The 24,537-nt window shown below is 34.7% G+C and overlaps 1 protein-coding gene across 1 annotated transcript in view; it reads right to left on the reverse strand.

Annotated features, from left to right (window-relative positions):
• Positions 1-24,537, reverse strand: part of CNTN5 (contactin 5) — a 1,397,849-nt gene that overhangs the window by 149,715 nt on the left and 1,223,597 nt on the right. Inside the window, exon 15 of the mRNA XM_032295928.1 lies at positions 24,003-24,178. Within this exon, the coding sequence (XP_032151819.1) occupies positions 24,003-24,178 (176 nt within the window). The remainder of the gene's footprint in view (positions 1-24,002; positions 24,179-24,537) is intronic.

A 24,537-nucleotide genomic window follows, 5' to 3' on the forward strand; every position in this document is an offset into this window, starting at 1 on the left:
CATTGAGTAGTAATGAAATTAGCTATTTAAATGAACCATAGGATTATTTGGAAAGCTCATTCTTTTATGACAACTTTTCATCAACTGCATCTAGACATAAAATACTGCATATCCCTATGAAATGTCAGTATCACCTTTCTGATAACTCCCAAGACCCATTTAGCACATTTGCTCATGCCATCATTTACTTTTATTGTGATATTTAACTAGTATCAAGAAAATTTTCGATATGTGACCCACAACTGACAGATCCTCATTTAGTCATGTACAATTTATAATAACATAGCTTTAGTGGAAAAAGAGTTGGCCAAATTTTATTTCCTAACCAAAGTCCATAATTTAGATGAACTGATATTTTACTGATATATTAGTTTTTTTATTCTAATTTAGAGATTGTCTTGTCATATTTTTAATTTATCTTTTAAGGTTAACATTATTTTGTTACACTGGCTTCCAGGATAAATTACAATTTATTCTCCTACCACTTTTACATTGCAGAATAGTCAGTGTCTTTACACAAATCTTGTCTCTTCCTGGCTGTGTGGAAGAATACTCAGATACTTGCCTTTAGGTTTTCTAACTCCTCCTTGAAGTCAGTAGAGGCCAACCAGGGAGAATATGAGTAGCTCTATCTCATTCATCAGTTAAAATTAGTATTGACCTGGTATTATCAAAAATCCAAAGTCTTGGGATTGTAGTAGACCACTGTGTGTTTCACTGATTTTTGTATGGAACTCTAAGAATTAGCCTGCAATGAGGCCAGTTTGTTTGTGTGCCTCCTTTGTGGTTTGGTCTCATAGATATAAGCAATTTCTTTTTTATCTTAGATCTCCGGCCTCATAGGAGAGGGAGGCTGATGTGAAGTCCCATAAAACAAAAAGACCTCTACCTGTTTTTTATACTTCCATTTGTTTCCTCCTCTCATTGATTAATGACCCCATTTGCATATTATTTTGCCTATTATTCCTTCCAGGGCATTGATTCTGCCCCTGCCCTGTAATCCACAACCTCTCTCTAGAGTACAATAGATGCCAATAATTGGAATGGAATGTCAATGCTCCATGTGAATTACAGTTAATATCCCCAACTTCTTTTCATTTCTGCTTGCTGATGCTTACTCTTTCTTATTACTTATTCTTTCCCCTTTCCAGTATAGTGACTAAGCATTGCACTATGGAGTATTTAAAATTTATCTCAAGAGCCAATGGTGAGAGGTACTCTATTTTATTATGGCTGAATATGACATTATTGTATAATGAATCATTCACAATCTGTTCTACACTGCATTAGTTGCTGTGTTTCATGGTAACACTACTTGTATGCACGGTTGTACAAAGAATCTGTTAGGCCTAGGATTTAACTACTTGTCCACTGAGGTAGACTTAGAATGTCTACATATATTTTGCCATTTGACTTACTGGGAAGTGTACTCTAATTTCCTACTCCTTGAATCTGGACTGGCCTTCGTAACTTTTTCTGCCAATGTTACGTGGCAAAAGTGAGGTACTGAAAAATCCTGTGGCTAGATCATAAAAAGACTTGAAATTTCTTTCTAAGCCCGTTGGGACATTTATTCTGCGGAATGTAAGAAAAATTGTACTACATTGAGGCCATCATGATGTGAAAAAGGCCACATTGGCTAGGTGGGAGATTGCATAGATAAAGAGAGAAGGCCAGACATTTCCAGTTACTTTAACCATTCCACTCTAGCTACACTTGTGAGTAACAAAAATCACATTGAGGATTCTAGTCCTGGCAGAAGCATTAGGGAGAAGATCTGGGAAATCTATCCAATATTCAGAACTGAGGGTCCTGGCATATAGCTCCCTTGAGCCATCCCAGCCATCCAGCTCCAGCCATTTGGCTACTGTAGCTGAAGGCTCAGCAACTGTGAAGCAGATTCAAGCCATCCTTGCTGTTATCTGCCTGATTTACTCACTCACAAAATGGTGAGCAGACTAAAATGGTTGTAGTTTGATACCACTAAGTTTTGGAGTACTTGTACAGCAGAGAATAACCATAAAATAACGTGGTACCTAGAGATGGGGTACTGCCGTTAACTAAAGCCAAAACACTTACATTGGCTTTGGAGTTAGGTGTGCAAACGTTGGAAGGGTCATGATGACACTACTAGTGAAAGCTGGAAGGGTCTCTAGGAGACTCTTGTTCAGGGCATGAAGGACAGTGAGGACATTGGTATTCATGGTTGAAGAAAAAGTGACCTTCCATGTAGTGTTGAAAAGTTTGGCAATATTGTCACCTGAGGCCATGTGGTAACACATTAGTTATCATGAATGAACTTTGGCTTTGTATAATGAGATTTTCAGGAACAAGATTGATGGTGCCAACTGGTTTATTTTAACTGTGGATTTCGGGAGATGAGTTATCAAAAGAGAATTACTCATTGTTCAAGCAGAAATGTAATAGTGAAATGAAGGCCTAGTGTGACTAGCTCCATTTTGCTCCTAAAGCCTCTACCCTGCAAGGATATATTGTAGGTTAACTGCTTTTGCTTATATCTGCATGTAGGGCAAGCTTCCTTTGGGAGGAATTTAGTTCATAGTTTATCTTTAAAGCAAGGATGCTAACAATCTCTTCCCCAAACTAATCCCAGAGAAATATAGAGGGTGTACACAAAAGTAATACTGTTACACTAACTATTTATGGAAGCATTGTGACCTGAAAGACAAAGAAGTTTCACAACCAGTACCCCCCACCTCCACCCCCACCACCTGGGACCCTCACTGACACCCAGGTGTCTGTGATCATCGGCCACCTCTTTATCTCAATCCCCTCCCTTTTACCCTTCCTCTAACATAAAAGCAGTCTAAAATTCTAATAACTTAAGATGGTTCTTTAGGACATTATTCCGCCATCTTCTTGATCTGCTGGCTCTCTGAGTAAAGTTGCCTTCCTTGCCCCAACATCTCATTGCTCAACGTATTGGCTGTTGTATGGCAAGTGATGTGAGCTTTGACTACGTTACAGAACATAAAGGAACCATAAAGGAGCCAGGCCCCACTAGATTTAAAAACAGAATTTATTCCCATCTCCGGTCTCTCTGAGTAGCAATGAACCAGCAAACTAAAAAATGCCCTTGACAAACATCAAATCCAGGGAGCTACGACATAAAGGGTGTCATCCAGGTAAAGATCTCCTGTGTGTCATATAAACCTTTGTTTATATACTTCAGAGTCTTAAAGGCAGCTTCCCACAGCATCTTGCCCAAGATTGGAAAAGACCCAAAGAAACCGTTGGTGAAGGCTGAGAAAATGGTGAGGAGATTCTAAGTGGAGGCTGGAGAAAAGGAAACTTGAGTTGTGAATTGGCAGAAAAATTAGTACAACTCTGCCTGTGGTAATGTGAAAGACAGAAAGGGTTCCTAACAAACTTATGGATTTGATTAAGGAAATTTACAGGCAGAGCACTGAAAGTATTTACTACCAACTGGCTTTTATTTCTCCATGATAAACGATGAAAGGACTGACATAAGCTAAAAAGGATCTTCATTTTCAGTAAGAATTTACATAAATTGTTTTCAACCCATAACTTGCTGGGCTAAAATATAAAATTTTTCATTTTATCTTCTTGAGCCACATGAACACTGAAAGAAAGAAGAAGCCTCAGTATCCACTAGGCAAGTATGACCTAAAAGTATTCTTAACTATATTTGTATTTTGTGGGTATCAATCAACCATATTTGCACTTCATTCTCATAAACAAAGATGATATTTAGCTCACTGCTATACCTAGTGACTAGAACTGTGTCTGGTACATAGAAGTTTGCTATGGAAATATACAGTTTGCTATGGAATAAGCATATTGACAGACATTTTAAAAGAAAAGAACAAACAAAAATGGTAGAGGAATTTTTATATCTTTTTTTTTTTTTTTTTTTTACAAAATTTATTACTAATGAAACAATTAATTTTATATCAGCATTTCTAAAGAGTATTATCCAGTAAGTTAAAATTTGGGTCTTTCAAAGTTTTCCTCAAAATTCAAGTTTATGAGAAACATATTTGTCCTCTTTTTTGGCAATACGAGTAAATATTTTAATAAGCATAGTCTTTAACAAGTAGCTATATTATTTCAACTATGTGCTTTATGAGCAAATACTGAGTATCCTTTTGCCAAGTTTACTTTCAAAGTTCCTAATGCTTAGTAACAAGTTTATGAATGAAAAAATACCCTATTGTAAAAGAAGAAAATGTGGATCACAGCATCTGCTTTAATACTGTGTTTCACAATCAGGAAGATTCTCATCAACTTCAAAAATACTTAGAATTGAGAGACTTCTAACACATCAATGTCAGAAAAAGCTAACTATTCAAAGCAATGCTTACATTGTAGACTACAACAACAATCCTCCAATGAACATTCAAATAGAAGAAGAATAGTTCAGTTTTAAAAAAAGGTCAATTTGAAAAATGTGTCAATCAAACCAACTAGAAAAGTTCAAGGTCAAGGACACTCAGTCAAATTCAACTGACATTTTGAAAGTGTGTCAAGAAGCAGCCACAGAAAACTCATTTTAAATAACAAGTCTTAGCTAGGCATTGAATTTTATGAAAGAGGATTCATCACTTATTGAATGTGTGGAAATGAAAGTTTATTCAGGGTGTTATTGAAAAATCATCAATGAGACCATATTCTACTAGTTCTCATTGTTTTCTAACTGTAGAATACGGCTTCCACTATTATAAGGGACCCTGTAGATCACTGTCTTTCAGCTAGAAGAAATATGTAAATGCTGGCAACTGAAGTCATTGACATGCGCATTTAGATTTATATTTAAAAGACTTTTTAAAGTTGTACACATTTGAATTTATTGCAACAGCAGTTATCATATATACTTATATATTTGATCCAAGGTTTCAGATTGATAGGACTTGAGTGTTTCATTGTATGTGAAGTTTGGAGGGAACCAGTTATATACAATAAAGGGTGCTGATCTCTTATGCAGAGACAATGACATTTTTTTTTCATTCTGTAATCTTACTATTGCTTTTAGAGGAAATCTTTAGCTTTACAGGAATCTTTTATTATTTAGTAAGGCATTACATATACAATTTTTTTTTTTTTTGCCATGGGGAATAATTCTGACTTGAATTTGTTTCAGTTTGAAATTTCTGCTACATTGAGAAATCACCAATACTAAGGGCACAATGAGACTGAAACATCTTCTAAGAATTAAGGAGGTTTGCAATATTTACCAGAGAAAAATACGAATTTAGAGCTTTTGGTAATTCCTCCTAAAACATGGCTGGTGTTCACTAATAATTTTTTAAACATTTCATGATTTCATATTATTGGATATTATATCTGGAGAGTTGCTTAGATTTTACTTTTTGAATATAAATGAAAAACATCATAGAACTTTAGAACTAGATAAAGTCATTAAGAATCATGTATTCTAGCCTTTTCACTTTGAAGATGGAGACCTAGACAAGGGACATGACTCACAGCTGACTAGAGACAAAGTTGGGCCTGTACAAAGAACTCTTGCCCCCGTCTAGTAACTTCTATTATATAATGCTGTAATGCAGTAATGTAATTTGATATTGCATATTTTTGTTCAATACAGTATCAAAAACTTGGCAGCACCTATTTAAGTTAAAAATAGTTTTGTTCTTTGACCCTGTCATCTATTCCTGGTAATCTCTCCCCCAGGAAGGGAACTGTTGATATGCAAAGATACAGATGTTTAAAGATGTTTTCTGTAGCATTGTTCAGAAATCTCTCAAAACAGGAAAAGAAGTTAGTATTTGTTTAATAGGAAAATGGCTAAATACATTGAAGTATAGTCACATCATGGGATATTATGGATCTATTGAAACGAATGTATTAGAGTTATACCAGGTGAAATGGAACAATTTTCAAGATGATTATTCAGTGATAATAATGAGACTCAGAAAAAGAATATAAAATATATAGTTTTTATAAAACAATTTAAAATATATCCCCATTCATACGTAAATCTGCCCAGGATTACAGTGGGACAGAGTAAAATATAAAAGGACATACATGAGGATATTAACAAAATAAACTTGGTGTGATAGATGCATTATGGGGAGATAAAAGTTGGAGGAAAGTCATCCTTTTAAAGCAACATTCATGATATGATTTCACCTGTGTAAAGTGTGTGTCTATATGTGCTTGAAGAGATATATGAAAACATGGTTACAAATGTTACTGGTGAATATATCCACATAGCTTTTCAGGTAGTTTTTATTTTCTTCTTTCAGGTTTGATACATTTAAATGATCTACAGTAAACTTCAAAAAATTTATATTATTAGAAAAATTAAATGTATCTTCATTGTAGTAAAAAAAAGAACAAACCAAACCAAATCCCCTCCCCCCCCACAAAAAAAACTCACTGATTTAGAGCTGAAAGCTTGGTTTACCATTGAGAAGTACCAAGCTAAGTGTTTACCATCAACTAAAAATGATAAACTAATCAGCTTGTTTGGCCAACATGATCCATACCTGATAAGCAGTTCTTCTTACATTGTGTCCAAGTGAAGACTGCCTTCCATTCAGAACTACAGGTAGCCACTTAGAACCTGGTCTCTTTATTATCCTGCCTCTTGGTCTTTCCCAAAGCAACATTTAAAAAAGTCCTCACTTTTTGTTTTCTTCTGAATATCAGACTAATCTAGCACTGTGATTGTCTGTTGCAATCTATAGCTCCATTCTGTTGATCTTAACTTGACATTGTTCTTCACACATTCTTTTAAAGTCTCTTAGCAAAAGTCTTATTTTAGTTGTTAATCTTGGGGAAGCTGCTACAATGTTCTCCTGTATTAATTATTGTTCATGACTTCTCAAGCTAGCAGAAATATGTAAATTCTGGCAACTGAGTTATAAAACTTCAAAAATACGTTACCTTTACTACTGGTGGGCATCAGCCACAAGTAGTTCTTAATGTTAAAAGTAGTTGTAATAGCATAGTAAATGTAAAGCTTATGATGACAGATGTGACCTCAATGGCTGATCAAGGACTTCTAGACATATGGATGATGACATTTTACAACTGCTCTCTGGTTCTTAAAGATTCGATTCAAGCTTTATGCAACTGGGATGGCTCAAGCTAACTAAAGATAGTTTTTATTTTTGGCTTAATCAAGCACATTGTACAATGTGTCAGCTACCTAGAAATACACAGTTATATTGCTTCAAACTTATCTTCACTGCACACTGGGTTTCTGTGAAGATCAATACACAGTCTATATTTAAAGTATCTTTTCGCATATGAAGCCATATAGTTGATTTCCCAAGTCTTTTTGATTTTATGTATTGAGATTATCATGATGATTGCATATGCATTCTTGAAAGGTTTCCTGAAGGACTTCGATGAGATTCATGTTATTTTTTGGTGTTGCTAGGTAAAAATCTACCTCATAGGAAACTAATTTTCTAGCATTGTGCTCACAGATGGAAACTATACTGTTGCGTTCCAGAAATTCAACAGAACTGCCGATTGTAATATATGATCATTATCATCTCTGTCAAGTCTCAAACGCATTAATCAATATACATTAGTCGTCTTTGTTTTTATCTTTAAATGTCTTTTGAAAGCTCCCAAATCTTCTGATTTATCAAATCTAGTACTTATTTGAGGTACACATTCACACTCTAAAATCTGTATACCTTTATTATACTTTAAAGCCACAGATATAATCTATATAAGTAAGTGTCATAGGAAAAAGAATGATTGAATGAAGAAGTTGAAAACAATATGAGTCTGGCTTTTTTTTTTTTTTTTTTTGAGACATAGTCTTGCTCTGTCTCCCATTTGGAGTACAGTGGCATGATCTTGGCTCACTGCAACCTCTGCCTCCCAGGCTCAAGCGATCCTCCTACCTGTCTCCCTTGTAGCTGGGACTACAGTGCGCGCCACCAGGTCTGAATCATTTTTTGCATTTTTTTATAGAGGTGGGTTTTCACCACGTTGCCCAGGCTGGTCTGGAACTCCTGGGCTCAGGTGATCTGCTGGCCTCGGGCTCTCAAAGTGCTGGGATTACAGGCTTGAGCCATTGTGTGTGGGCTGGACTATTTTTTCAATCTCTATTATTATTTTCTTATATAGTGGCTGGCTAATTTAGTCAGAGCAGTTGATGTAGTTTGTGTTAATGGGGACAATGTAAGCTGACTTTTAGGGTAGTCCAGATGATTATTTTTTCAAAGGCTAACTCCTACCCCTCTCCCCGTCACATCACACCACACATACAATCTAAATTTTAGTTTAGTATTAAAAATGATATCATAGCTAAAGTATCATTTAAAATGATTTAAAATGATTAATTAAAAATGATATCATTTAGAGCTAAAGTATCATTTAGTATTTATTATTATTCAGTCTGTGTGGTAGATTGCTACAGTCATGGTCCCAAAGTGTTTTATGTCTTCCTAGATCCGCATCCTTACATAACCTTCTTTCACATTCTGCTTCTCTACATGACTTTGATAGGTCAATGTGCATGCAGGGAGCAAACAGACATTTGCATTGTGTGTGTACAGTGGAGATTCCTGTTGTGAAATTCTATGATAAGATGTGACATAGCTTGGACTAGCCTGCTGCAGAGCAGAAGACCATTTAGAGTAGAGACAAGCCATCCTAGCTGCCCCCTCCCGCAAACAGCTCTTGCTCGACCTGAGAGCTGATTGTAGATGCATTAATGAGTCCAACTGAGACAACCAGAAAAATCACTCAGCTGAGTCCAGCTCAAGTCACTGACCCATCACGTTGGGTCATAATTTTTGGGGAGTTTGTTTTGCAGCAAAGCTAACTGAATGAGACTTCTGTGGATTCTGGTATGAGAGCTGCAAGTTGGAGAAATGTAAAAATTGTGGGTAGATGGTGGCAGATTGCAAAAATGGCCACAAAATTTTGCAGTTCCTCCCAGCCAGTGGTGAAGGCTGTTTCCTTACCCTTTCAATCTGGCATGGCCTTATGATTTGTTTGTACCAATAAAATGTGAAGAAAGTTTCATTGAGCAAGTTCTGAGTCTAGGCTTAAGGAGTCTTAGTACTACTCTTCTTGGTCTTAGAACTCTGAGACATTTCATGTGAACAGGCCTGGGATAGCCTGGTGGATGATGAGAAACACGTGGCTCACTTGCTCCAGTAGCCCCAGCCAATAGCCAGGTAATGCCCAAAATGAGTGCCTTGAAGTTGACAGGCAGCTGACTGCAGGTGTGTGAGTCTTGATGAGACCCATAAATATGCTCTGGTTGAGCCCAACCCACATTGCCAGCCCACAGAATCACGAACCAAATAAATGGTTGTTTGAAGCCACTAAGTTTTTGCAAGGTTTGTTTTGCAGTGAAAACTGATAGAGACCATATTTAATTCTTACCTCTATATATTTAGGATAACAACTTCTTAATTCCTTTTCTATAGTTATAGCAGATGACCAAAAGGTATTCATTGATACAGTATTTAAACATAGCTTTTCTCCTCTCTAAAAATATTTGAATCTCAATGCCTAAAATATAAAAATGAGACAGACTAATGAATTATTCCAGTCAGAATTTTGGTAAGAGATTAAATGTGGTTAGAAACAGGAATGTGGGCAAAACCCCAAAAAAGTCAGCTATAAAAATGATCTTTAATTTCTCCTGCCTGATTATTTTAAAAAGTCAATGGAAGCATTTGATATTGAATTATAATGTTGCAATGTTTGCAGTTTAACATGGTAGAGCTACAGTAATTTTAAACACCAGAGACACTGTATCACACTGTCGGAATGATTTATGTGAAGAGCTCAGTGAGCAAAGCATTCACAGGATCCCTTACTTTGGGAAAAGCTACAAGTATTTAACTGTTCTTTACTATGCAAATAATAAATAATGGCAATTGAAGTACAGATTTCAAAAATAGTTTTAGGAAATGCTATCACTATATTTAATAGGTACTTTAAAACAAATTTTATAAATATAGTATATTTACAGGACTATCAGTAGTTAGAAAGGATAAAATACAGTATTTTTTAGATCGAGTGAGCCTTCTTAAGATGTAGTTTTTGAACAAGTTAGTAGTGTTGTATCTTCACTAGTAAAGCAATGTAAATTATTTTAGCTAATTTTGCTTGAAAATAGTAAGTTCTTTTGGTGGTGTAGCATGTGTAAGATATACAAAGGAAAAGAGTTGATTTTAAGGTAATTCAAAAATTATCAGTCAGATTATTACCTTAACTTATGCCAACTGGCTGAATAACCTTTAGTAATGAGCTTAGTTGAATTCAATTGAACATTAATTCTAAGAACAAGCTTTTCTGCTAATGCTCTACCTATTTATTAACCCAAATTTCTCCTTGAGTTTATTTATCTCATCAGTGTAATATCTGAATACTATAAAGCTTATCACATTAAATAGTTGTTTAAAAGTCCATCTATCTGTTAATAGACAAAGAACTCTATGTAAAAGGGTGACACTGGCCTGGCCTTATTCAACGATATTCTAGTTAATGTTGTACACATTATAGGTAAGTATTTGCAAAGTGAACAAATGTATCAAATTTTTCCTAACTTTGATATACTTTTATTTTTTGGTTGAGTAGTTTTGCAGATAATGAGAATATAAAAAAGTGATATGCAAGGATATACAATTATATTATAATTAATTTAACAAATATTTAATATATTTTGTTGAGCAAATGTATCTGCCAAGCATGATGCCAGGCGCTAGTAATGGTTAGCAAAAATAGATGTAATCCCTGCCCTAAAGAAATTTAGCATGGGAATAAATGGGGAAGGAAGCAGAAGTTCTGATCTTAGTCCCTGTTTTCCTTAACTGCATTTATTCTTAGAACTGCCTTTACAATAACAAGCAGCCTCTCGAAAAAAATCACACAGTCCTCAGGGAATTATCTCAATGGCCCTAAAAACTGAGTGTTAAGAGTTGTAATAGTTAATTTCTATTTTATCTATACCACAGAAAGCTTCAAGCAACATGTAAATTTTTGTAAAACACATATGCTAAGCAAGATACAGGTTATCCCTGGATTTAATTTGAAAAAATCTGGCAACTCTACTTTTGCTACGTTTATGTACCTTGTTATAATTGAAACCAAAAATAATCAAGGTCATTTATTTAACTCTCATAGCTGATTTGAGAAGCCATCTTTAATATAGAATTACTGTAGTAATATACTAAATGAAGTTTACTCTCAGATCATTATTTATTATTGGGATTTGGTAGAGAAAACTTCAGTATCTCCCATGTTTCATCATGCTCAGCCTCTACCCGTGCAGTCTTTTGTTTTCTACTTCCTCTCTCTGCTTTGTCTGTAAAGCTTACTCTGTTTTAAGAGTAGGCTCAGGTAATACTTGGTTTAGGAAGTCTGATCTGCTTCCACAGGTTGGATGATGTGTACCTTTGACTCAGCTTCCTGAACACACTTCTTTTATTACACTTGCCCTATATCTGTCTGTATGTATGTTTACTTATAAGACTGTATGATCTTCAAAGGCAGTGCTTTACTTCAGTTGTATTCATGTTCCTCACATAGAATGTTTGATAATACAGAATCCTCAGCTCCTGAACAGTGCCTAGTATATGAATGCTCAACTTATTTCTATGGAACTGAGATAAAGTAAGAATTCATCTATAGTTGTCCCTCTGTATCCATGGAAGACTGGTTTCAGGACAGCAAACCACAATGCATAAATGCTCAAGTGCCTTCTATAAAATGGTGTAGTATTTGCATATAACCTAGTGCACACTCTCCAGCCTACTTTAAATTATCTCTAGATTAGTTATATCTAATACAATGCAAATGCTAGGTCAATAGTTGTACACTATACTGTTTTATATATGTATTATTTTTGTTGTATGCTGTTATTTATTTTAAAATATTTTCCATCCACATTGGTTGAATCCATGGATACTGAATGCATGAGACAAAAAGCTGACTGTATTGTTGCACTGATAAAATAAATGCTCAATAGAGCCTTTAATTATTCATGAAAGATAATGGTGTCATGCTTCTCAAATTCTTTAAGGTGACCTTTTCTAGGTCCCTTATATAATGGATACCAGATGGAAAAAGGAAGTGAATAATAGTCCAATAGTCTTTTCTAAAATTTCCTCTTCCTTCTTTTCTGAGAGAGAAAACATCTTTGAGATGCTACCTACTGAGTTATTAATTCTAGACTCCTAAAGCTCATTTTTATGCTGTAATATGGTAAAAATAGTGCATAAAAGAAACTAGAGGATTCTGAAAAGCTAAAAACTAAATATATCATAACACTTAGGCATCCTTTACAATTTAATACAAAACAGATGCAGAAAGAGAAACTGCAAAATAAAGGTAGAATTTCAAAGATGTTTTAGAAATAATGGTCTCTCAAAAACCAAATCCTTTGAAAATCACTTTGAGAAATAATAAAGGAGTCAATCTAAAAACACAGTACTGACATATCAATAGAATTTCAAAATGTAAAACTGAACTGTTTGCTTATAAAAATCCTAAGCTTTATGTGGTATTAGATAATAAGAACAATCTTTTATCTAAGAAGGCTTTCAGCTAAAAAGAAAAATCTTTTTCATATATTATTCCTACAAGGTAAAAATTCTAGTATTCAGTTCCATATATTATACATTTCATTACTCTACAGGTTAAATTACATCTCCTAGATGCATGGATATATTTAGGGCATTCTCTTTAAAATAACACAATGCCTATAAACATATCAGTATTTCTTCAACATAACTAGAATCCATTGTCGTTTTGTCTTTTAGTAGCAACTCCTGTGATTATTATTTTCAGAGAAAACAATTACTTTTAGGGCAACATTAAAAATCTTTAAATTTTTATGTGAAGTAAAATGAATGAACATGTTGATCACTGACATATTTATAATTACAAGAGAAGGTAGAAACTTCCTCTGTTAACTAAAATTATTTAACCAGAGGCTGAGGTGGAAGGATAGCTTGAACCTGGGAGGTGGAGGCTGGAGTGAGCTGAGATTGTACCACTGCACTCTAGCCTGGGCGACAGAGTGATAACCTGTCTCCCTTCTCTCTCTCTTTTTGTATTTATCTATATTTGTAGATCTATATCTGTAGATCCATAGATATCTATATATCATCTCTCTCTATAGATCTATAGTTATATATCTATGAGAGATATATAGATATCTAAACAGAGAGCAATATAGAGATATATAGATGAATGAGAGATATATAGATATCTATATAGAAAGCAATATATCTATCTATAATTTTATATATATATATATATATATATATATATATATATATATATATGGTCGATGTTTGTTTCTTGGTGACCTACTCTAAATGGCTAGTTTTTAGTTCATATACTCCTGTATCAACTGATTCCTTTAACAACTACAAATACTTCTTTGGTCTTTAATGTGAACCAGGTACTGTGTTAAATCCAGAAAATAAGTATGTTCCTAAGTTTCATAAATGTAAAGGCTAGAAGGGGGAAAAATTGAGCAAATGTTTGGAGCAACATTTGACACCTGCTCTGGTGGAGGGATCTATAAGGTATAATGGGAGCACTGGGGAAGGAATTCAAGCTGTCTTGAAGCAAATGCTGCAGTTCACAAAGTTTACAAGTCAGGGCAGAGTATTTTTGGCAGTGGGTCAGCATGTGAGAATATGATATTTTCAGAGAATTATTATGCTTTGCTGTAAAATAAAGAATAAGGGAAAAATGTTGAAAGATGAAGTTTGATTTGTAGGCTGGAGTTAGATCCAAGATAGGGGGAGAGTGTGTGTGTGTGTGTGTGTAGTGCATATTTATGTAATTGCATGAGATGGGGAGGCGTAGTATGAGAAAATCGGCTTGTTAGAAACATGGTAACGATTGTGATTGCAGTGTAAAAAGTAGTGAGATGACAGCACTAGAAATAAGTGCTGGGCATAGGACTTTGACTTCAGGAATAGAGAAAAGGAATCAGCAGATTCAAAATGGAATTAGTAATTGAAAATTTGATGGATATGGGGGTGAGAAAAAGAAAAAACTCTGAGACACTTCAGCTATCTGATCTGAAAATTGGATTTTGGTGGCCAAAAGTGTACATAAAACAATGCTGTAAATGCATACTTGTTAAGAACAGATATGATTTTAATGTCCAAAATGTGGACACCAAATATTTTCTTTCGAAGAATGATTGAGACCCTTGTACTCTATACTCTTTGCATCAATTTCAGTTGTTAAAGCATATAACATATTGCATCTCACATCCATTTTGAGAGAAGCTTCAAAGCCTAAAAAGGGATGTTGATAAAAATGGGTTCACATACCATAAAATGAAATGATTACAGCAGCCAGAAGAATGAGCTTTAATTAATGGGAAAACACACCCACAGAACATCTGAAAAGGCAAGTGTAGCAGGATATTTTAAGATGTTTTCCAATTAATTCTCAGTATTAAGAATTTTAAACAATTTGATGATTGTAACCTACACTTTCCCACTTTTATGGGAGAATTTTAAACAATTTGATGACTGTATCTAACTGAACATGTAATTTTAATGTTTTAATAGTGATCCAGTAAGTATAGTAATAACAGTTGTAGTTACCCAGCTAAAGAGTTAAGACTGCAAAGAAAAACACCATATTTTTATCTTCCCAGTGTTAAAAGACACAAAGAGTTACAGTTAGTTTTAGTTTTCGCTGTGCTTTACAACAGTAAACCAGATTTGGAACATCATTCATGGCAACGAAGTTTAAAGTTCAAAGAATTGCAAGTGATGATGGTGTCTGTGTCATAAATGGGCCTGTGTTGCACATGTCCTCATTAGTGAGGACCTTTACCCATATTCCTTCTTGCAGCTTGGGTTCCTCATTTATATATAACTTGCCTGACTAACAGTGTAGTTACAGGAATCCAATAAGATAATACCTATGAGGGAGGAAGGGTAAAAAGGTCTCAAAGGTGTAAAATTCTAGTTAAATGTTGTAACTTAGGTCTTACTCAGACAATGAAACTGTTTCACATTTATTCTAAAATGATTAAATTTTTAAGAATCTGACTTACACTACTGCTTTATATATACACACACACACACACACATACATACATATATATATATATATAGAGAGAGAGAGAGAGAGAGAGAATGAGAGAGAGAGAGACTGACTTTGGCCACCAAAATCTCAAAAATCACTCTCTAGATTATATCTTCTAGATGCATAGATTTATGTAGGGCATTCTCTTTAAAATAACACAATGCCTATAAACATATCAGTATTTCTTCAACATAACTAGAATCCATATATATATATATACACACGCAATGTACCAAAAATGTACATAAAACAATGCTAGGGGCAGGAGATTTCCCATGATAGTGAAATGCACAAATAATTGAAAGTCAGATCTCATATAGTGTAAATGTAACCACATAATCATAGTATAAACTTCATCAGAATGAGTAATTTTCGAAGACTAGATGAAAGTCTTACCAGCAGTGGAAACAATTGACTCACAAGTTTTAAAAATGGATAAAGGATAATTATTTACATTTTTCACAAGATAATATTAAATTTAGTAAGTAGGAAATCTAAAATGTAATCTTGCCAAATAATTCTAGATATGCTCTAGGTCTGATAAATGATAATATATTGGGGTTCAATCCTAGTTTGGATAACTCTTGTATACAACAGTGGTTTAAGTTTGGGAAAGTTGTTTGTCTTTCTAAATTTCTTTTTTTTTCATTTGTGAAACAAGAATGATAACAACAATGACAACACAATTTCTATACCGCAACGTATTTGAAGGAAGTAAATGGAATAATATTTGAAAAGTCTAGCATATTGCCAGGTATCTATTAGGTGTTCAGCAGCTGAGAGCTGTAATTCTGGAGCTGAAGCAAGGGGCCTGGACTTTATAATCATCTCCCTCTATACATTAATCATCTCATACACTGAATGTGAGCTTGGGGTGGAGCACAGTTTGAGCCAGATAACTCTCTTTGACTGAAAGCAATGCCCAGGGCGGAACACAGCTGAGAGCTGTCAGCCACCAATATTCTCCATAGCTTGGGGAAGGAGTGCCTCAGTCTTTAAGGGAGAACCTGGGCAACACACCACAGCATCTACTACACTGACTTATGGTATCTTTACTTAAAGTTGACACATTAGTTATCCTTCCTATTTCAATTCATTGGAATAGGCTCACAAGCAATATGAACAGAGAAAAGGAGAGAAGTAAAGGAAAACAATAGGGATGTAGAGATATACTGAAAAATTATCAAGATGTGAACAACAGTCAATTAAGATGTAAATAAAAGCACCAATTATGTGCAAAGTTGAATGCTGAGAAAAGATGGTTATTAGGCACTGAAGATAATTTAGGTACTCATTTTAGCAACTTGAACATTTGACATAAGTGGAAAGTGATAATGTTACAAAGAATGGATTTGATATTATTTATTTGGTTATTCACTCACTGCAAACTTTTTATGGCATATATATAATTCATAAAATTGTTTTTTGTTTTCTAAAGTTTCTATCAGATTGGAAAGGGAAAATGGTTTTAAAGCCAGGAACCATTGATTGTTCTTCAATGTACAATTACGGAAAATTAATAGAAATTTGCATGAGAAGTTTCTTATGTATATCAGAAAGACTGATATGTCTAAGTAAGTAATTCATTCTCAAAAGTGACTTGGATCTAGGTGAGAATTAGGATTAGTAAACTTCAATGAAGTAAACTGAATTGACTTTATCGTCAAAGTTAACAACAGTGACGGGAACAACCCACCGTGGTCTACCAATGATCACATTTCCAAATAATAGGTACTTGACTCTAGATAAATCCATGTTTTTGTTGGATTAAAAATAATCAACTCAGAATATAGGATTATTAAAATCTAATCTGAGTTTACATAAGTATGAAACGGAAAAACAATATTGGAAAAAAAACCTCAAAAAGAGAAAACATGGAGTCCTAGATACAAGTAAGCATTTCTTAAATTTCTGGAGTTAGTGAGCTAGAAGCATATTTAACTTACAAAATTTGTAGCCCAGGAGAGAAAATTCTATTAAGGGGTAAGAAGTGTCTTCTATTTCTCATTCTTCACTTTGTTTTCTATCCAATAACCTAAAATATCCTAGCTGTGTCTGGGAATTATGGTACTCTTATCCCCTCAGAGATGGTAGAATCCAAAGTATTGATCTGATTTTTCCCAGCATGCCCACAACAAAAATTGCCTTCCTCTATCAAAAAGCTTTATATTCTGTCTCTGGCAATAATAACAAAGACCTGTAGTTCTGCACCCAAAAAAAAAAAAAAAAAATTGCAAGGACACTAGTAACTATTCATAGCACACATAATGTTATGAAAACTTGTCATGAAGATAAAACAGCTATCAAAAATGGAACTCCTAAATTAACAAAAATGCTCTGTAAACCTGCCATAATATAGGAAGTTTGTTTTGGTAGACTATATTTAGATGAACAAAGTGTAGCCTACGAATTGGACGGCGAAGCCTGTCTTTTTATCTGGGACAATGTGGAGACATTACCTGATTTTACTGATTTTGACAGTCTACAGAAAGCAAAGAGGCAGACTTCACATTTTGCTATGTGGTACCATCTGCCAACGAGAGTAAAAAATGGAGGTGGACAGTCAATACAGCACTACTTTCCAATCCTGACTGCACTGTGGCCCACAGATTATACACACAGGGAGTAAGGAAGGGTCTCCCAATAACAGACTGTCATAACAGACTTAGTGACCTTAGTCTCAGAGGTCACTAAGGCTGTCATCGTTCATCCAGTTCCAAACTGCGATATTCCAATTTTGTGTAAAAAGTAAAAAAAGCAAGGAAACAAACTATTCTGTTATGAAAAGAGATTTTAACAAAATTTTATGCAGAATTTAATTATATTAAAACCTCTGAAATAATGTAGCAGTTGGCTAAGCAGAAAAAAATGCTTTTTATCAGCTTTTGTTTTTATTTAACAAGCATTGATTGGTTACTTTATGGCCATTCTTAGTACAAAGTGATCAAAAATAAAATTACAGATTAGCCCTTGCTTTTAGGGTCCCTGCAGTTTAGTTTATCAATACATAAAATATTATAGAATCACAGATTTAAATGGCATATTTTGGTCATATTTATATAACTGTGAAATGTATACACATACTAAAAAGACTGACATTCTTATTTGCTTTGGGAATAATTTCTATTTTGAGAAGATACTGAGTGAAGCCACATTTTTTAGTACAGACAAGTCAGGGAGAATGACTATGGTATAATTTTCTGGGATAGTCTGAATATTCTAAACCTTTGAAGGTAACCTTTCTTCATGAGAGTCCCCACGTTTTGGTTGATGGTTACTGTATGTATGTTCCTTTCCTACTAAATTTACAAAATGATTTTTTGTTAGGTTAGGTGAAAGATTGGGAGGGAACTGTAATACAGCAAATATGTGGCGGTCAGGAGACTGCAACAGAAAACAGAAAACTGGTGGATTACGAGGTTACCAGCATTTGGAGAAGGACAAAGAGCCAGGAGGTGGGATCTGAACTGCTGAGAAAAGATAGGTCCTTTGTGAGATGGGGAAAGGGTAGCGCTCGGATTCCAGGAGACCGTATTACATGAAAGTATGAATGTTACTAGCAAACATAATGAGTCTAAGAGACTGTGAGCCTTTGTTAGATCTTCTGGCCTTTCATGTACTTCCTGCTTAGTGATGAAATGGCTCTGGGACTTTGCATGCCAAGTTGATGAAGAAGAGGCTGGAGCATTTGCTCATGAGACCGTTACAGCTTTGTGCCTTAGTAAACTGGCAGTATACCCAATGATTCCATTGATTTTTACATGATTAATACTTATCAATCGGGAAAGAGAATCCTGCCAATTGAGCACTTGCTGTGTTCTATTCTGAGACTTTTACTCATTAGGAAATAGAAGCTAATTCTAGAGAAGATAAACTAGGAAGAGAAGTATTTTTAATAAAATTGATATAGGCTGAAGCTTTTCAGCTAACATAAAATTCTCAAGGCACTAAGGGGTTTATATTCTATTCACCTAATACTCCACAAAAATCCTGCATATGAATAAGACATGTTTCCTTATGATTCTCATGCTTGGCATACAGGTGATCATAATTACTCCTACTTTCCAACCTTCTGACATTCAGAAGTGACTGGTAATCAAATGAACTTTAGAGGAGTGAGTCCTCGTCACTGAAAGGGTTAGCACATAAGCTAGTGATACTGAAAGAGATTTCAGGCATCAGCCTACGCCAAAATCAATAATCTCTAAGATCCAGCACAACCCTAAGATAGATATAATATCTTTTCTCAGCTTAGATTGATTGCCTTTCTTTTGCTTCTTTGACTATTCTAATTCTACTCACTGAAGTCTAGGTCAGGTAGCAAGTTTTCCCCAAATAACATTACTTTATATCGTTGTTAAGAGGAATCAATGCGCTATTGTGTGTGTGTATGTGTCTGTGTGCCTAGGCAGACACACTATCTATCTATCTATCTATCTATCTATCTATCTATCTATCTATCTATCTATCTCATCCATCCATCCATTTATCTTAGCTCAGTGCTTGGCACACAGTAGGTGTTCAGTGACAAAATGTCACATTAATCTCTTTACTCTCTAGTCTTTAACAATATTTGGCTGTGACTTTAAAAGTTAGTAACTGATTTTATGGCCCTGTTTCTCTTGAATTGCTTAGTGACTTGCATTATCTTTGTTTATTGAAGGCTGGAATCAAACCCTTCCTTTTATTTTTATTTCCCACAGCTTATAGACAAAGGCTGAACACATAATAGGTGATCAATGAATATGGAGAGGGTTAGCTTTATAAAGGAAAGTCAACAAATATGTATTTTAAAAGTCACATGATATCGAATGTTATTACCCCAATTTATGTGGCCAGGAAAAGTCTTATTGTTCAGTTTCCTCATGAAAAACTGGGTTCAAAATTCCCATTCTTCCTTCCTACATGTATTGCTATAACCAGAAGATTGGGTGAATGTGAAGGACCATGCAGTTATATAGCACTTTGGCTCAGTTGCCTATTCGGTTGCATTTTATCAGGTTCACAACGAAAAGGTAATTTCCTCTCTAGTGGACTATTCTGACGACATTTTTCTGTGTTAAAAAAGTTGCAAATTGCAGGCCACCATGATATTCAGTGTAACACTTCTTTATGTATTGTAAGATTGACACTTTCTTATATCTCATATGAATAATTAGAGGATTTCAAGTCACTGGAAGACAATGGCTCACCACAGTCCTCCATTAAGACTGTGGCTCTGGGGCCACAAGGCAATGCTCAGATGCTATTCGGATATCCTGAGAGGAACAAGAGGTTCTTGTAGACCTCTGATCAACACAAACAATCATGTTAAGATAATAGTATTTACTTTTATTTGATAACAAGATGGTTATTTAAGGTCAACACTTACAATGGCTATCACCTTATTATGCCCTCTGCTTAATGGGTCTACACAGAATGTAAAATCCACAAAGTATTCAATCCCTGCTCCACACAGCTGTCAGAATTATCTTCCTAAAAAACAAATCTGACTCATGTGAATCCCTGCTGCACTCAAAATTCAACTCAAATTTTACAGCTCAGAAATCAGTGCCTTTGAGGCCTCTGCTGCTTTCCTTTAAACTTATTCAACAAATGTTGATTTACCATCTACTGGACACCCTCACTGGCTCCTCACTGTTCTCAAAACATGCACAGAAGCTCTTCTGCCCTTCTGTGTTTGCCTAACCTGCTCACTCTGTCTGAAATGCACTTTCTCCTAAGTGCCCAGTGAAATCTTCCCTAGTGAGGTCCATTTCAAATACCAACTCCTTCTAACAGCTATAAGCACACAGTTCTCTAGTGGTAGCTCTGTTACAGCAGACCATAGCCCATCCTGCAATTTCTGCCCTTAAATGGTGGTCTGTTAGGTGTGAGGGGCTATGCCTTTGACTTTGGATCCCTGTCCCCCATCAGCACTTAGCTTGCAGAAATAAAGTGGTTTAAAATCTGAAGAATATCCTCACTAGTTTATCGCATTCAGTTTATTCGGAAAATTTGCCAAAAAAGGATTTGGATGAATTGGATCAAATGTTTATGAACTAATTGATTGCTTGTCCCCTTTCAACAGTGACTTCAATAATGGATTCACTCCAAATTAGTCAAATTGCTGGCTTTGTAAAACTTGGCCTAAGAGGGCAACATAAATAGTAGAAGCATTTTCATTATTAATGCTTTAATTTAAACAGAATTTTTAATTTAGAGCAATACCATCACTTTGTAGACTGATGTGATCATGTGTTTATGTACTCTGTTGAAATGCAGTCCAAAGCAATCATCTATTTTAAAACATAACAATGTGCATTGTATATAGATGTATATGCATATAGATGTATACAGTGTACATTGTATATACACCTCATTTCTGATTCACCCTCATTCAATTCTGATTCACCCTCATTCGATCACCATTAGCAGGGTTCTGTCCCAGGGCATTTAGCCCAGACAGTGTTCCAATCAGGCACATGCTATTCCTGCTTAAGTCCCTGAATCCTATTTCACGTTTTTACTTTGCTGGGGTAGGTTAGACCCCTAATGAGATCCTTCAGGATTCTTCTTTGAAACTCAGAGCAGGCCTTGGGTCACCCCACTTGGCTCTCTTCTCAGTCCTGTCCTGGCCCTCTGACTCTTAGAGTCTTTCCTTGGTCTCTCAAAAAGAAGGTAAGTACAGCCGAGAAGGTCTCCCAAATCTCCCTTCTTTATAGTATTTTTATGTGTTTTCTCCTAAAGCACGATTTTCCAGACATATTTTACAAGGAGAAGGGCAGAAGGGAAATAAAATGTTGTTCTTTCCTTTCTTTGCCTTTTTCTCGTCATACAATGATACTTGAAACCAGCCAAGACTCAGTGTTTGAAGTAACTGAGAGAAAGGTTTCTTGTACATGCTATAGTTTTGAAGCTTCCAAATATTTTAAAGTACATATGTACACTAAAAGTATATTTTAGCTTGATACCTTAAAGCTAAATGTTTTTTCTCCTTTCTCAGTACCATAATTTGCTTTCTTCTTCTATCTCAGAGTTTATTGTTACTGTCTCTAATCCAGGGCCTAATTTCAAAGTGGCTTGTAATTATATGGGTTTGCCTGAAATAAGGAGTCCATTTTGTGCTCTCTGGGGCAAGGAAAGCATATATATAAAGGGGAATACAGCAGATGTTATTAACTGCCAACCTATGAAAAAAATGTATTTATTGATACAAATGAATGACATCAACCTAAAACGTCTGTGTCTAAGAGACAAAAACAATAATTCATGTAACTTTACCCGGTGCATTTATTTTTCTATTGGTATTAAAGAGGGGAATTACTTATAAGAAGGGAGATTATTATTTATTTTTAGACGTATTTTTGCTTTATATATGCGATCACTCAAAATGGATGTTTGCAGATAATCCCAAGAAGATATTTTTCTTCTGGGATTTTTTTTTATCAAAATGTGATTTTAAAAAAATTATATTTTGTTTGTTTGTTTTATTATCACCCATATTATAAAATTTGTAGGAAAAAAAATGTAGGAAGGAATTATCAACTCCAGGTAAAGGAAGAAGGAAAACCACAAAGCAGTGTTTAATTTAACATGATCTAAATATTTTACATATAACCTGGACATTAACAATTAAAATTAGCTCATTTAATGAGATGGTGAACAATGTTGGTAATTGTTTCTTATTTATATAATCTCTCCCATTAATTGCAAAGTAAATCAGGAAGAAAGGAATGCTTTTAAAGAAGATGGCTAATTTTTGTTACATTGGCAAGTACAACAGAGAGCTCATCTCCACTCTTCTGTTAATATACATTTACCAAATTTTAAAGTGAGAAGCTATCTTAGAAATTATCTGGTTTAACTTTTTCACTTTATTTCTCCAGAGATTAATGCCCAGGCAAATCATGTGGGTGGCCTTATGTTACACAGCTGATTGGAGATTAAGCTGGTACTTGATCCAGAGAATTCTTGACTTTGCATTTAGGGCTTTTTTGTTTTCTTGTATCCCATAACCTTTAAAATAAAATCCATTTGAATATGAGTTTAAATGCCTAGGCTCACTAGAGCTATGGTTTTCCAGTGCTTCTCAAAGTGTTTAGGGCAGAACCAACTGATACTAATAAGTATGCAACAGCATTTTAAGTCCAATTTGTAGGCAAAAATTGTATTTGGCTCCATCTCTTTGGCCAATATAGAAGGAAGATTCCAGCCAAAATCGGTCTTTTTCTGCCACCCCAGTTCCATCTGTCTTTCTCCTCCCTCTGTCATTATGTTACTCTTTTACATTTTAAACAAATCAATGGGGGGAAGGGGCCTCTTTTTACTTCTCTAGAGTTAAAGCACTGTGATGGGTCTATAAGATTTGGTTGAAAAGATTTCCCACTCCATTTGGTTGATTGCCATGTAGGTACACAATACAAAAGAAGATATTAAAAAGAAAACAGTGGCAGAAAAGAAATGAGTATATCTGTGAATGCTGACTTAAGGCTAATATGCATGTATGACTATAGATTGCATGTTTAATCTCTTGGCTTATGAGAAATTAAAGAAATTTCAAAAATTACCATTCTTGAGAAGGACAGGCAGGCATTTTATTTATTTATTATATCATAATTACTGTTAACAGTATTTTAAATAATGTAGTCCCACTTTATGTAGCGACATAACTTTTGAGAAGTATTGTGTAAATACTGTCAATATTAATTTAAATAAGTAAAAGCAGCAAAGAAACCAGATTTACATAATGAGGAATTCTCAATTTTTTGCTGGGGGTTTCAAAACAATTACTTATTACTCTCAGTTTGACATAAAATAATGGAAGAAAGTAATTGTTTTTTTCAAGTTGACATTTGTCCTGTTTTTATTTTTTTTTCCTTAACATTTCATAGCTAAGGAAGGTCCTACATTTGAGTCGACATTTCTAAAGTTATCATTACTAAAAGAATAAAAATGTATTCACTTACGGCCCTGATGCTTTCAAAATGTCCACCTTCTTCTTCAAAATCAATAGGCTGTCCTTTCAGAGTCCAGTAGAAAGTGACATCCAAACTAGGATCGTGAATTGCTTTGCAATTAAGGACAATGCTTTCTCCCACTGTCAATTCTGTTCTTTTAGGAGTAAGTTCCATCCTTGTAGGTTCTATAGAAATAAAAATACGTTAATTAACATAATCAACCTGTTGTGTTACCATACATTCTATTTTATGATAAATAATTGAGAAAGGAAGAAATCTATTCAATGTAGTTGCCCCAGATACATATACCAGATTTTTTACATATTTCAATAAGCTGTAATTAAGTAAAATACTAGCTTTTGAATGCTAGAGCATATTACTGGGCTTTTGTAGGGGACAAATGATTTAAGAGCCTCTGTTTCTATTAAGAGAGTAACTTGGATTTTAAAAAGACAAGAGACTACCTAATTAGAAGCAGCATTTGACATTAAGGAAGGAGGAATATTAGAAAAAAAGAAGAGGCTGTAGCCTCTCTGACCACTTT

This window comes from Sapajus apella, unplaced genomic scaffold, assembly GCF_009761245.1.
Source record: "Sapajus apella isolate SASKATOON/1434 unplaced genomic scaffold, GSC_monkey_1.0 scaffold34, whole genome shotgun sequence".
Classification (NCBI taxonomy): domain Eukaryota; kingdom Metazoa; phylum Chordata; class Mammalia; order Primates; family Cebidae; genus Sapajus; species Sapajus apella.